The following is a 13,227-nucleotide window of genomic DNA, read 5'->3' on the forward strand; positions in this document are numbered from 1 at the left end:
TTCTAAGAGATAGGAGCATCAGTGTTGAACCAGTAGGTTTATGCACCTTCACCTGTGGGGTGTGTGTAGAGAGCCTCATCTGTATTTTTCTGATCTGCCTCCCTTCTCCCTGGGCTGTCCTGTACTCCTCAGTTTGTATCACAGCAGGTGGTCAGCCCTGGAGAATGGTTATGGTGACTCTCCCTGAGAAACAAGTTTCAAGTTTTATATTAATTTGATGAATCGCTTAACTTAATTTTTACTAAGCGAGTTATAGCATAAAAAGACAACATTTATTTAAACATGTTTTTTAAAAAATAAAAAAAATTATTTTTAAAACAGTAGTTAGAACCGACAGACATACAGACCAACCGAAACACTTGGCAAAAAAAGGGCAAAACTACAATTCAGTATTTTCCAGGATATAGAAAAGAACCGTAAACGAGGAGAAAAAAATTAGGAGGGGGAAGGTAAAGATGTAATGGGTGAAGTAAAATCTTTTAAATATAATTTATAAATTAAAAGTGTCTTTAAAAAGAAAGCTTTTTAAATTACTTTTAAAATGACTCAGGTTGTTTTCCTCTCTCAATTGCAGAGGTAAAGTGTTCCAAAGTTGTGGTGCTATTACCAAAAACATATCTTGTCGACGAGTTCCAATAATTTTCAGGGAAGGAACCACTAAGAGTTTTAGGTTGGTGGACCGAAAGGAACGTGATGTACTATACGGAATAAGTGCATTATTGATAAATTGGGGTTCATTAGTATCAAGGGTTTTGAATACAAATAATAGAATTTTGAAAGTAATGCGGTGGTTAATGGGAAGTCAGTGAGATTTAATCAGAAAATGAGTAATGTGATATTTTTTACCATTATGAATAAGTTTAACGGCAATGTTCTGCTCATAATACAACAAAGAACAACAACATAAACAATGATGAACATGTTATAACCCATAACAAGATGACATACAGTTCACCTACTTGAGTGCCGTCTGCACTAATAGTCACAGGGGTCTTGCGGACACCCCCTGTTTTCTTGAGACAGGTGATCTTTTATTTGAGCTCCTGCTAGAGGCCATGGAAAGAAGCCAGCTGTCCAGTACTACAGACATGTCCAAGACAGAATGGCAGGTTAGGAATCATCTGATTTCGTTTAAGTCAGATGGCTGTCCTTGCCCCTACAAGAAAGAACCTGTCTCCCTTACACAGGAGGCACTTCTGGAGAGAAGAGGCATAGACTCAGATCCCCAATGGTCCCAGGCTCCTGTCGTCCCTTTTCTCGAAAAGGAGCCAGATTCTGCAGGGATAAACTATTTTATGTGCTAATCGTCTCAGCCTCAGCTGGGCCTCGAGATTGTTTGTACTTTACATAGGCTTCATACATGGCCACAAATCAGAATCAAAAATCTGACCTGAGTTCCCGTAAGACCTTTTTAGGACTACTACTACTACTATTATTAATTATTTCTAACACACTACCAGACGCACGCAGCGCTGCACAGAGTCACAAAGAATAAGAAAACAGTCCTCTCAGGGGGTTTTGCTGGCTAGCTATATAGCCAGTAGAAGGCTCTAGGAGGAATTTATGTCCCACTTCTTGAGCTGTCTTTGCCTCTGGAGGATCCCGGGGGATTAAGCCCTATGGTCCCACTCCCCATTCTCATGTGCCCCGGCACACGGTTGCTCCTCAGGCACCCATCCAGCACAAAATTGATATGATATAGTGGTTAAATCACCTGTGGAGTCCTTTCTGACTGATTCTAGACCCAAACAAGGTGTTCTGAAGTAGGGGGAGGTTTTTAAAATAAAATCAGGAAATCTAAGATGGCCACCGCAGCAGCGATTTTGGCACCAAAAATGGACTGAGGGAAATATACTAAGTCTGCTTGACTACTGTAACATCGCCTATTTGGCAATTTCCCAAAAGAATATGTGACGCCTACAGCTGATGCAAAATGCAGCAGTTAGACTGATCTTTGGACTAAAGAAATTTGACCACGTGACACCCTACTACCGGCAGCTACATTGGCTGCCGATGGAGGCACGCGTAAAGTTCAAATTTGCCTGTTTCTGCTTTAAAGCATTACACGAACTTGCCCCTAAATACATTACTGACCTTTTCTCCTTCTCAGCCAACAGACACAAGAGAAGTTTACATTCCAACTTTGTTTCCCCCCCAGTGAGAGGTTGCAAACTGAAAAAATACCATGAACACCTTCTCTCACACCAAGCAGCATCATGGGGTAAAGACCTAGAACAATTACTTTCGCCCTCTACTTATGAGGAATTTAGGAAACGTCTAAAAACACACCTGTTCCTAAAGCATCTAGACAACTGATCCACTTATCTCTCTCCCCTAAATAGCGATTATCTTGTCCTATTGATCACTTTCTCCTCAACAATTAATTTCCTGTCCTTTTAATTCTCTTTCTTCTAACCCTCTTGTAGTCAGTCAATTTGTACCTTTGCTCAATCTTTTGTAAACCGCATAGAACTTCACGGTACTGCGGTATATAAGCTGTTATTATTATTTAATTCGTTTTGTATCCCATTTTTCCCCAAAGGGCTCAGAACAGGTTACAGGTTACACATATTTAATATACAGTTAACAGGTTACAATTTGCACTGAATTTATCCTACTTGACACATATTAGGGTTCTAATACATAGTATACAGTTTACAACTTGCCATAGTTCCAGTGCAAGGTCCTTCAAATGGACAAAACCCATCAAAAACAGGATTTTAGGGGAGGGGAACCCTCAAGGAAGCCCCAGGAACTGTTCAAAACCCTCAATTCAACTCCAATCCAATGTTTCTCATAAACAGTAATGGGCTGTACTCACTGTGTTGCCATGTGCTGTGCGCCTGCATCAGCTCACACTGTAGCTGGACAGAGGAAAAGCTTTTTTTGCCTCAAGCAAGCAGGATATCCAGGGGCTTGTCTCTTCAGGTTAAATTTTACACAGGCTGAACCAGCCTGAAACACTCTACCCCTCAGTCTCCACAAGATTCTTCAAGGGGTGGCGCACTCGCAAGGTCTCCCGACCAACATGGGGCCCAAAACCAGCTTGCGCTCACTCACTCCAAATGAAATCAGATGAGCATACTTCCAGGGGATAAACCCTGAGCTGATCCAAGTGTTAGGGCAGGCTGGCCAGACGGGTGCCCTGCAGCAAGGGTGGCCCGCCCAGCTAGAGACTTTAGAACCCTGAGTCTGCAGCTTTTCCCAGACAGAGCCAACGCAGGACTACTGGGAAGCTTTAAAGCAGTGTTTCTCAATTTGGTCCTGGAGTAGCCCTTTGTCAGTCAGGTTTTGACTTCGCATGAAAAATTTGCATATAATGAAGGCAGTGTATGCATTTGAATATGAATGAAAGAAATTTGCATATAATTGAGGCAGTGTATGCAAATCAAGATTATGCATATTCATTGTGGATTTCTTGAAACTCTGACTCGCAAGGGGGTACTCCAGGACTGAGTTGAGAAACTCTAAATCACCAAAGACTTGAAAAAATGTTAATACCCAAAAATAATAAATATTCAGCAGAGCAGATGAAAAAGCACAGTTACTTACCGTAACAGGTGTTATCCAGGGACAGCAGGCAGATATTCTTAACGCATGGGTGACGTCACAGACGGAGCCCCGGTACGGACACTTTTAACTAGAAAGTTCTAGTTGGCCGCACCGCACATGCGCGAGTGCCTTCCCGCTCGACGGAGGAGTGCGTGGTCCCCAGTTAAGATAAGCCAGCTAAGAAGCCAACCCGGGGAGGTGGGTGGGACGTAAGAATATCTGCCTGCTGTCCCTGGATAACACCTGTTACGGTAAGCAGGACAAGCAGGCAGCATATTCTTAACGAATGGGTGACCTCTAAGCTAACAGAGAGTGAGGAGGGATGGTTGGCCATTAGGAAAATAAATTATGTAACACAGATTGGCCGAAGTGTCCATCCCGTCTGGAGAAGGTATCCAGACAGTAGCGAGTAGTGAACGTGTGAACTGAGGACCAAGTGGCAGCCTTGCAGATTTCCTCGATGGGCGTGGAACGGAGGAAAGCCACAGAAGCAGCCATAGCTCTGACCCTGTGGGCCGTGACAGCACCTTCCAGTGAGAGACCGGCCCGAGCATAACAGAACGCAATGCAGGCAGCAAGCCAGTTAGAAAGCGTCCGTTTAGAGACAGGGCGACCTAGACGGTTAGGGTCGAAGGACAAAAAGAGCTGAGGGGACGAGCGGTGAGCCCTGGTACGGTCAAGGTAGTATGCAAGGGCACGCTTACAGTCCAGCGTGTGTAACGCCTGTTCCCCAGGATGAGAATGGGGCTTAGGGAAAAAGACAGGCAACACAATGGATTGGTTGAGGTGGAAGTCCGAGACCACCTTGGGAAGGAATTTAGGATGGGTACGCAGAACCACCTTGTCATGGTGAAAAACAGTGAAAGGTGGGTCGGCAACCAGTGCATGCAGCTCACTAACCCTCCTGGCAGAGGTGATGGCAATGAGGAAAAGCACCTTCCACGTCAGAAATTTGAGTGAAGTAGTGGCAAGAGGCTCAAACGGAGGTTTCATGAGGGCTGATAAAACCACATTCAGGTCCCAGACGACTGGAGGAGGCTTCAGAGGTGGTTTGACATTGAAGAGGCCTCTCATGAACCGGGAAACCAGGGGATGAGCTGTGAGCGGTTTTCCGAGGATAGGCTCATGAAACGCAGTGATGGCACTGAGGTGGACTCTGATTGAGGTAGATTTGAGGCCAGCGTCGGAGAGAGAAAGCAAATAGTCCAGTATAGTTTCCACCGCCAGCGAGGTGGGATCGTGGTGATGCAGTAGACACCAAGAGGAGAACCTGGTCCACTTCTGATGGTAACATTGGAGGGTGGCCGGTTTCCTGGAGGCATCCAAAATGCGACGGACAGGCTGAGACAGATTCTCTGGAGAGGTCAGCCCAAGAGAAACCAAGCTGTCAGGTGGAGCGAGGACAGATTGGGATGTAGTAGAGACTGATGCTGCTGCGTAAGTAGAGTAGGAAACACAGGAAGAGGAATGGGCTCCCTGGAGTTGAGCTGGAGCAGGAGGGAGAACCAGTGTTGGCGAGGCCACCGAGGGGCGATGAGAATCATGGTGGCTCTGTCCCTGCGGAGTTTGAATAACGTCCGCAACATCAGAGGCAGTGGAGGGAAGGCATAGAGGAACCGATCCGTCCAGTCGAGCAGGAATGCATCCGGGGCCAGACGATGAGGAGAGAAGAGTCTGGAGCAGAACTGGAGCAGCTGATGGTTGTGAGGAGCTGCAAAGAGGTCCACCTGAGGAGTGCCCCACTGAGCAAAGATGGAGCGGAGTGTGGGAGGATCCAGAGTCCACTCGTGAGGTTGAAGGATGCGGCTGAGATTGTCGGCCAGGGAGTTCTGTTCGCCCTGGATATAGACAGCCTTGAGGAAGAGACTGTGGGCCGTGGCCCAGGTCCAGATGCGGATGGCCTCCTGACAGAGGAGGGGAGATCCGGTGCCGCCTTGCTTGTTTATGTAGTACATGGCGACTTGGTTGTCTGTGCACAGGAGAAGAACCTGAGGGTAGAGAAGGTGCTGGAAGGCCTTGAGAGCATAGAACATGGCCCTGAGTTCCAGGAAATTGATGTGATGTTGACGCTCCTGATGGGTTGACGCTCCTGATGAGTCCCTGGGTGCGAAGATCTCCCAGGTGAGCTCCCCATGCATAAGGGGAGGCATCCGTGGTTATGATCATGGAGTGAGGGAGTAGATGAAAGAGTAGACCCCTGGAAAGATTGGAGAAGTTCAACCACCATTGAAGAGATTGCTGAAGAGACGATGTCACAGAGATGGGATGAGAAAGAGGATCCGAGGTCTGTGACCATTGGTTGGCCAGAGTCCATTGAGGTGTCCTGAGGTGGAGTCGCGCCAGAGGAAGCACATGGACCGTTGAGGCCATGTGGCCCAGGAGGACCATCATTTGCCGAGCTGGAATGGAGCGACGAAGGAACACCTGACGGCAGAGGTGGAGCAGGGTCCGTTGGCGGTCTGAGGGGAGAAACGCCCTCATCAGAGTGGTGTCGAGGACGGCTCCAATAAACTGAAGTCGTTGTGTGGGAAGCAGATGCGACTTGGGGTAATTGATCTCGAACTCCAGGAGGTGGAGGAAGGAGATGGTGTGCTGAGTGGCTTGTAGCACAAGAGGAGACATAGGTGCTTTCACTAACCAATCGTCCAAGTAGGGGAACACCTGGAGGTTGTGGGACCTGAGAAAGGCCGCCACCACAATGAGACACTTGGTGAACACCCTGGGTGATGATGCGAGGCCAAAGGGTAGCACTTTGTACTGATAGTGACGGTGCTGAACCTGAAATCGAAGGTAGCGACGTGAAGTCGGATGGATTGGAATGTGAGTGTAGGCTTCTTTGAGATCTAGGGAGCATAGCCAGTCGTGTTGAGAGAGAAGAGGGTAAAGCGTGGCCAGGGAGAGCATTCTGAACTTTTCCTTGACCAGCACTTGTTGAGGTCCCTGAGATCGAGGATGGGACGGAGGTCTCCAGTCTTCTTGGGAACCAGGAAGTAGCGGGAGTAGAAGCCCTGACCCCTTTGGTCTGGAGGTACCTCTTCGATGGCATTGAGAAGAAGGAGGGATTGGGAGGAGTGAGAAACAGACTCTATGGGAGGATTGTCTGTTGGAAGAGTCTGGAAGTTGAGAGAGTAGCCGTGGTGAATGATGTTGAGGACCCACAGGTCTGATGTGATGACTTCCCAACGGCTGAGGAAGAGTTGAAGGCGTCCTCCGATCGGCTGAGGAAGAGGCAATGATGGTGGGAGGCTGGCTATGCCCTGGAGAAAAAAGTCAAAAGGGCTGAGATGGTTTTGACGGAGGGAGAGGCTTGGCAGGTTGGTGAGACTGTGAGCGCGCTTGAGTTTGGTGCTGTTGACGAGGTCGGCGAGGCTGTTGTTGAGGCGGGTTGAGAGGTCTGGCCGAGAACCTGCGTTGGTAGGAAGACTGCTGTCTATAGGGGTGAGCAGGTGGAGTCTTTTTCTTAGGTTTGATCAGGGTATCCCACCTGGTCTCGTGTGCCGAGAGTTTCTGGGTAGTTGAGTCCAGGGACTCCCCAAAGAGTTCATCACCAAGACAAGGTTCGTTAGCCAGGCGGTCTTGGTGATTAATGTCGAGGTCAGAAACTCTCAGCCAGGCCAGGCGCCTCATGGCAACAGCCATGGCAGATGCTCGAAGGGTCAGCTCAAAAGAGTCATAAATGGAGCGCACCATGAATTTCCGGAGTTGGAATAAACTGGAAATTTGTTGTTGAAAAACAGGGACCTTACGCTCAGGGATGTACTTTTGTAAGGAGGAGAGTTGTTGCACCAAATGCTTCATGTAGAAGGAGAAGTGGAAGGTGTAATTATTAGCCCTGTTGGCAAGCATGGAATTCTGATAAAGGTGCTTGCCAAATTTATCCATCGTTCTGCCCTCTCTGCCAGGAGGGGTGGAGGCATAAACACTGGAGCCCTGGATTTTCTTTAAGGTGGACTCCACTAGAAGGGATTCATGGGGTAGTTGAGGTTTGTCGAACCCCGGGATAGGAATGACCTTGTATAAACTATCCAGTTTTCGAGGGGCTCCCGGTACCGTGAGAGGGTTTTCCCAATTTTTGTAAAAAGTTTCCCTTAAGATGTCGTGGACGGGTAACTTCAAAAATTCCTTGGGGGGTTGTTCGAAGTCTAAGGCGTCAAGAAAAGCCTGGGACTTCTTAGAGTTGGATTCCAACGGGATAGAAAGAGCCGCCGAAATTTCCCTTAGAAATTTAGTGAATGAGGACTGTTCAGGTTTGGAACTGGTATCGACCATCGAGGGTTCCTCGTCCGTTGATGAAGCCTCATCATCGGTACCGGGTGGGGATTCTTCCCATAAGTCCGGGTCCCTGACGTCGGTGTGCGCAGGACGGGACGGTGGTGTGGATGGCTCAGTGTGGCGAGTCTTAGAGAGAGATTTGCCAGAGCGCATCGAGACGGTACCGGGGGAGGAAGACCGGTGCCGGTCCTGGTCTCGGGAGGACCGGTGTCGGTCTTGACGTCGGGGAGGGTCGGCGTCAGAGCGTGGTTGCACGGGGGGATTGAGTGGTTCAGCCGCAAGCACCGGCATGGACGTGTTCAACGGTACCGATGGTGTCGACACCGGTGGTATGGTGCGAGGCTCGGGCCGGTCCGGTACCGGAAGGAGTGGGGCCAACATTGCTGGCAACAAGTGTTGGAGTTGTTGCTCCTGCAATTGGCTTTGGAGTATGGCCGCAATTCGGTCGTCCAGAGGAGGCACTGGTACCGCTTTTTTCTTTTTCGGTACCATAGGTGTCGCTCCATGCCCCGGCGATGAGGAGGCCGATGACGAGGCACTCACCGAAATCGGGGCGGAGCGTTTTCGGGGTCGGCGCGATGCCGGGAGGACCGGCGTCGCCGCTGTGGCAGGAGGGTGCTCAAGGGAAGTGGAAGGCTTCTTAGCCGGCTTACCTGGTGCCAGCGACCCCGAGGAAGGATCAGGCGTCGTCGAAGTAGTCGGTGCCGACTTTTGCGGTGCTGTCGACGGCGCGGCCGATTCCATGGCAGATCCGGTACCGAAAAGGATATTCTGTTGGATCTGTCTTTTTTAATGTACGTTTTTTAAGAGTAGCACAGCGGGTGCAGATGTCAGCCCGATGCTCTGGACCCAGGCACTGTAGGCACCAATTGTGCGAGTCAGTGAGAGAGATCGGGCGTGCACACCGCTGGCACTTCTTAAAGCCCGGCTGAGGGGGCATGAAGGGAAACACGGCCTCCGCAAAATCAAAACCGGAGGCCTGTATGGTGGCAACAGGCCCCGCCGGGGCCGGCCTGAAAAAGAAAGAAAAAAGAAAAAGCAAAGTTGTTTTTTTTTTTTTTTTAGAACAGAAAAGAAACCCGAAGGGAAAAGAACAAAAAAGAAGAAAATTTTGCGAGCGGGAAGGCAAAAATCAGATTTTTCAACAGCCGTTGAAAACACATGCGTCTTCTTCGCTCCGCGGAAACGAAGAAACTGGGGACCACGCACTCCTCCGTCGGGTGGGAAGGCACTCGCGCATGCGCGGTGCGGCCAACTAGAACTTTCTAGTTAAAAGTGTCCGTACCGGGGCTCCGTCGGTGACGTCACCCATGCGTTAAGAATATGCTGCCTGCTTGTCCTGGGATAAAGACACCTTCCCTTCGCAGAAGGAAAAAGTTGAGGAGGGCAGTGCCCATTATACAGGGAGGCAGAGTTGAAAATGTAAGATAACACCTTCTGCATTCCTTGCAAGTGAAAATGAACTACCCACAGGTTCAGGACTCGTGTGTTTTGCACTGGAAGTCCTTTGTGCAGTGACATAAGTACAGTATCTGTATTGTAATTCACTTTGGCCTTGATTCTCTAAACAGTGCCATTTTTTTAGGCGCCAGTAGGTATCCAAGCTCAGTGAAAAATGCCATTTAAACGATCCTTTCCACTGATTTTCAAAACATCTACTGGTGTCTAAAAAAAAAAAATCAGTGCCGGAATTGTGCGTAACGCAACTGTAAGTGTGGCTAACGCTGGAAGTGGAGTTAGGAGCCATAAAGTGCCTAATGAGGCACAATTCATATCAAAAGTAGGCGCCGGAAACGTATGCCTGGAAAACCCAGTCCTACATTTCTGCTGCCTACCTCTGAAAGAGGTGTAATTCTCTAACTGGTGCTATCATGCAATTATTACACAATCGGCGGTTGCCGACAACACCGGTTAGAGAATCCAAAACTGGAAAGATGATAGGCTGTAAGGCCTTAATTAGGTACAAAAAAGTCACGGAATTGAGTTTTTTTGCAGTATGGTTACAGCCTTTAGCTATGTTGTGGCCTGCTTCTTCAAAGTTGCATAGAAGAGAACGCTCACCTGCTCATTGCTGGTTGACGAGATACTGGATTCTGCCTCCTCCTCCTCATTTTTCGACTTCCAAAATCTTCCTTCACGGAGGAAGCGTTGATGCAGTTCCAGTTCGTCACATGCCTTTTTCCAGCCTATGCTGCGTTTCACATGTAGCTGGTGCACATTTACTGTAATGTCTTGAATATTTTCTGATGGAATCCATGCCCTTCAAAAAAACATTGAAAACTAAAATTAGACTTTTATAACCGAGTTCCTAGGCAGGAAATGTACCTAAGCACATATGTTGTACCTATTTTTATAAAAGCAATTTATGTGTTTATGTGCTTTTATAAAACAGCCTTCCTAAAAACTACTGCACAAAGTTGTATTTGCTCCAAAATAACAATAACTTTCTGTGTTTATGTGCCACTACAAATAAGCAATTATGCACTTTACTAATTACACACAAGTGATGATCCCAACTCTTCTCTGCCCATTCTCCATCGACAGAATGCTCGTGTCACATGAAAATAGAAGCTATGCTTTTCTGATAGTCTACTTTTGTTCATATACATAAGAACATAAGAAGTTGCCTCCGCTGAGGCAGACCATAGGTCCATCCTGCTCAGCGGTCTGCTCCCGCGGCGGCCCATCAGGCCCATTGCCTGAGCAATGGTCTATACCTATCTGTACCCCCCAATCCCTTTTTCTTCTAGGAATCTATCCAAACCTTCTTTGAATCCATTTAGTGTTTTCTTGTCCACAACAGCCTCTGGAAGCGCGTTCCATGTATCTACCACCCTCTGAGTGAAAAAGTACTTCCTAGCGTTTGTTCTAAACCTGTCCCCTTTCAATTTCCCCCAATGCCCCCTTGAACTTGTGGTGCCCCTTAATTTGAAAAATCTGTCTCTGTCTACTTTTTCTATGCCCTTCAGGATCTTGAAGGTTTCTATCATGTCTCCTCTAAGTCTTCGCTTCTCCAGGGAGAAAAGTCCCAACTGCTTCAATCTGTCGGTATATGGGAGATTTTCCATTCCCTTTATCAGTTTGGTTGCTCTTCTTTGTACTCCCTCAAGTACCGCCATGTCCTTCTTGAGGTATGGCGACCAGTACTGGACACAGTACTCCAGATGCGGCCGTACCATTGCACGATACAGCGGCATGATAACTTCCTTCGTCCTGGTCGTAATACCCCTCTTAATGATACCCAGCATTCTGTTTGCTTTCCTAGAGGCTGTGGCACATTGTGCCGATGCCTTCAGTGTTGCGTCTACCATCACTCCCAGGTCTCTCTCCAGGTTACTAACCCCTAGTGGTGTTCCCCCCATTTTGTATGTGAACATCTGGTTCTTTTTCCCCACGTGCATGACCTTGCATTTTCCCACGTTGAAGCTCATCTGCCATTTTTCGGCCCACATCCCTGGGCAATTCTAGATTGAGTGTGAAAGACATTATTCTACACTAGCAAGGACTGTAGCTGAATGGGACTTAGGGGTGATCATCAGTGAAGACATGAAGACTGCCAATCAAGTGGAGCAGGCTTCATCTAAGGCTAGACAAATCATAGGATGTATACGTAGGAGTTTCATCAGCCGTAAGCCTGAAGTCATTATGCCATTGTATAGATCCATGGTGAGACCCCCATCTGGAATACTGTGTACAATTTTGGAGGCCTCATTACCGCAAAGATGTGCTGAGACTGGAGTCGGTCCAGCGAATGGCCACCCGGATGGTCTCGGGACTCAAGGACCTCCTGTACGAGGAACGGCTAGATAAATTACGACTATATTCACTCGAGGAACGCAGAGAGAGGGGAGACATGATCGAGATGTTCAAATATCTCACGGGCCGTATCGAGGTGGAAGAAGTTATCTTCTTTTTCAAAGGTCTCACAGCTACAAGAGGGCATCCGTGGAAAATCAGGGGAGGGAAGCTGCACGGTGACACCAGGAAGTACTTTTTCACCAAGAGAGTGGTTGATCGCTGGAATAGTCTTCCACTTCAGGTGATCGAGGCCAGCAGCGTGCCTGATTTTAAGACAAAATGGGATCGTCACATGGGATCTCTTCATAGAAAAAGGTAGGGGAGGGTCATTAGGGTGGGCAGACTGGATGGGCAGTGGCCCTTATCTGCCGTCTATTTCTATGTTTCTAAGCCCGTTACATTAACGGGTGCTAGAACAGATGTGTAGACTTAGGCATATCTTTATTTCTTTCCTTCTTTCTTTCTGTCTGTCTGTCTCTCTCCCTGGCCGCTGTCTGTCTTTCTGTCTCTCTCCTTGGCCGCTGTCTGTCTTCCTTTCTGTCTCTCTCCTTGGCCGCTGTCTGTCTGTCTTTCTTTCTGTCTCTCCCCTTGGTCGCTGTCTGTCTTTCTTTCTGTCTCTCCCCTTGGCCACTGTCTGTCTGTCTTTCTTTCTGTCTCTCTCCTTGGCTGCTGTCTGTCTGTCTTTCTTTCTGTCTCTCTCCTTGGCTGCTGTCTTTCTTTCTTTCTGTCTCTCCCCTTGGCCGCTGTCTGTCTTTCTTTCTGTCTCTCCCCTTGGCCGCTGTCTGTCTTTCTTTCTGTCTCTCCCCTTGGCCGCTGTCTGTCTTTCTTTCTGTCTCTCCCCTTGGCCGCTGTCTGTCTTTCTTTCTGTCTCTCCTCATTTCTCTATCTCTGTTTTTATTTGTTTCTGTCTCTCTCCCCTTAATAACCTATCATACTGCCCTCCTCCCCCATCTCAAATTACAAAAACACTTTATTATTCCACTCTGTCACTCTGGTGCTACCTGAATACCCTGATGCCGGTAAACAGCGCTGCTGCCTGCGGGGCCCCTGAAGTTTTAGCAGCTTTACTCACTATGTCGTACACGTTGAGGATCACGGGCTGGTTGGCCATCCTCCTTCCCTGGGGCTTCTTTTCCCATGGCTCCTTGGTTCAGTGCACGGTCCTCCTCATTGGCGGATACCTTTAGTGTTAGACGGAGTGAGGGCGGGAGGGGGGAGTCGCCGCCGTGGTGTTTGCAACTTCAACTCCATGCCTCCGCATGGAGCCAGAAAACTGCTGCACACAAAACGCCACAGGCTCCTTCTACTGCGCATGCGGAGCCACGGAGCAACGGATCATGGACGCAGGGATTACAGAGTTTGAAGTGCGCATGCACGCTAAGGGTTTTATTAATAATAACTAATAATAATAACTTTATTTTGTATACCGCCATACCCAGAGAGTTCTAGGCGGTTCACAGCAATTAATAATATTACAAAAGAAAATAACATTGGGAATTAACATTTTTTGGAATGAACATGTCATTTAAGTTGACAAGAATTAACATTTTTTGGGGTGTACAGGTCAATGAAGTTGACAGAATATACAATGGAGTACAATAGGAA

The 13,227-nt window shown here is 48.0% G+C and overlaps 1 protein-coding gene across 7 annotated transcripts in view; it reads right to left on the reverse strand.

The window, feature by feature from the left end:
- Positions 1–13,227, reverse strand: part of ZMYND11 (zinc finger MYND-type containing 11) — a 244,278-nt gene that overhangs the window by 84,522 nt on the left and 146,529 nt on the right. For all 7 annotated transcript variants that reach the window (XM_033931574.1, XM_033931578.1, XM_033931573.1 and 4 more), the window contains one exon: positions 9,886–10,084. In XM_033931574.1, the coding sequence (XP_033787465.1) occupies positions 9,886–10,084 (199 nt within the window). The remainder of the gene's footprint in view (positions 1–9,885; positions 10,085–13,227) is intronic.

Source organism: Geotrypetes seraphini, chromosome 2 (genome assembly GCF_902459505.1).
Source record: "Geotrypetes seraphini chromosome 2, aGeoSer1.1, whole genome shotgun sequence".
Classification (NCBI taxonomy): Eukaryota; Metazoa; Chordata; class Amphibia; order Gymnophiona; family Dermophiidae; genus Geotrypetes; species Geotrypetes seraphini.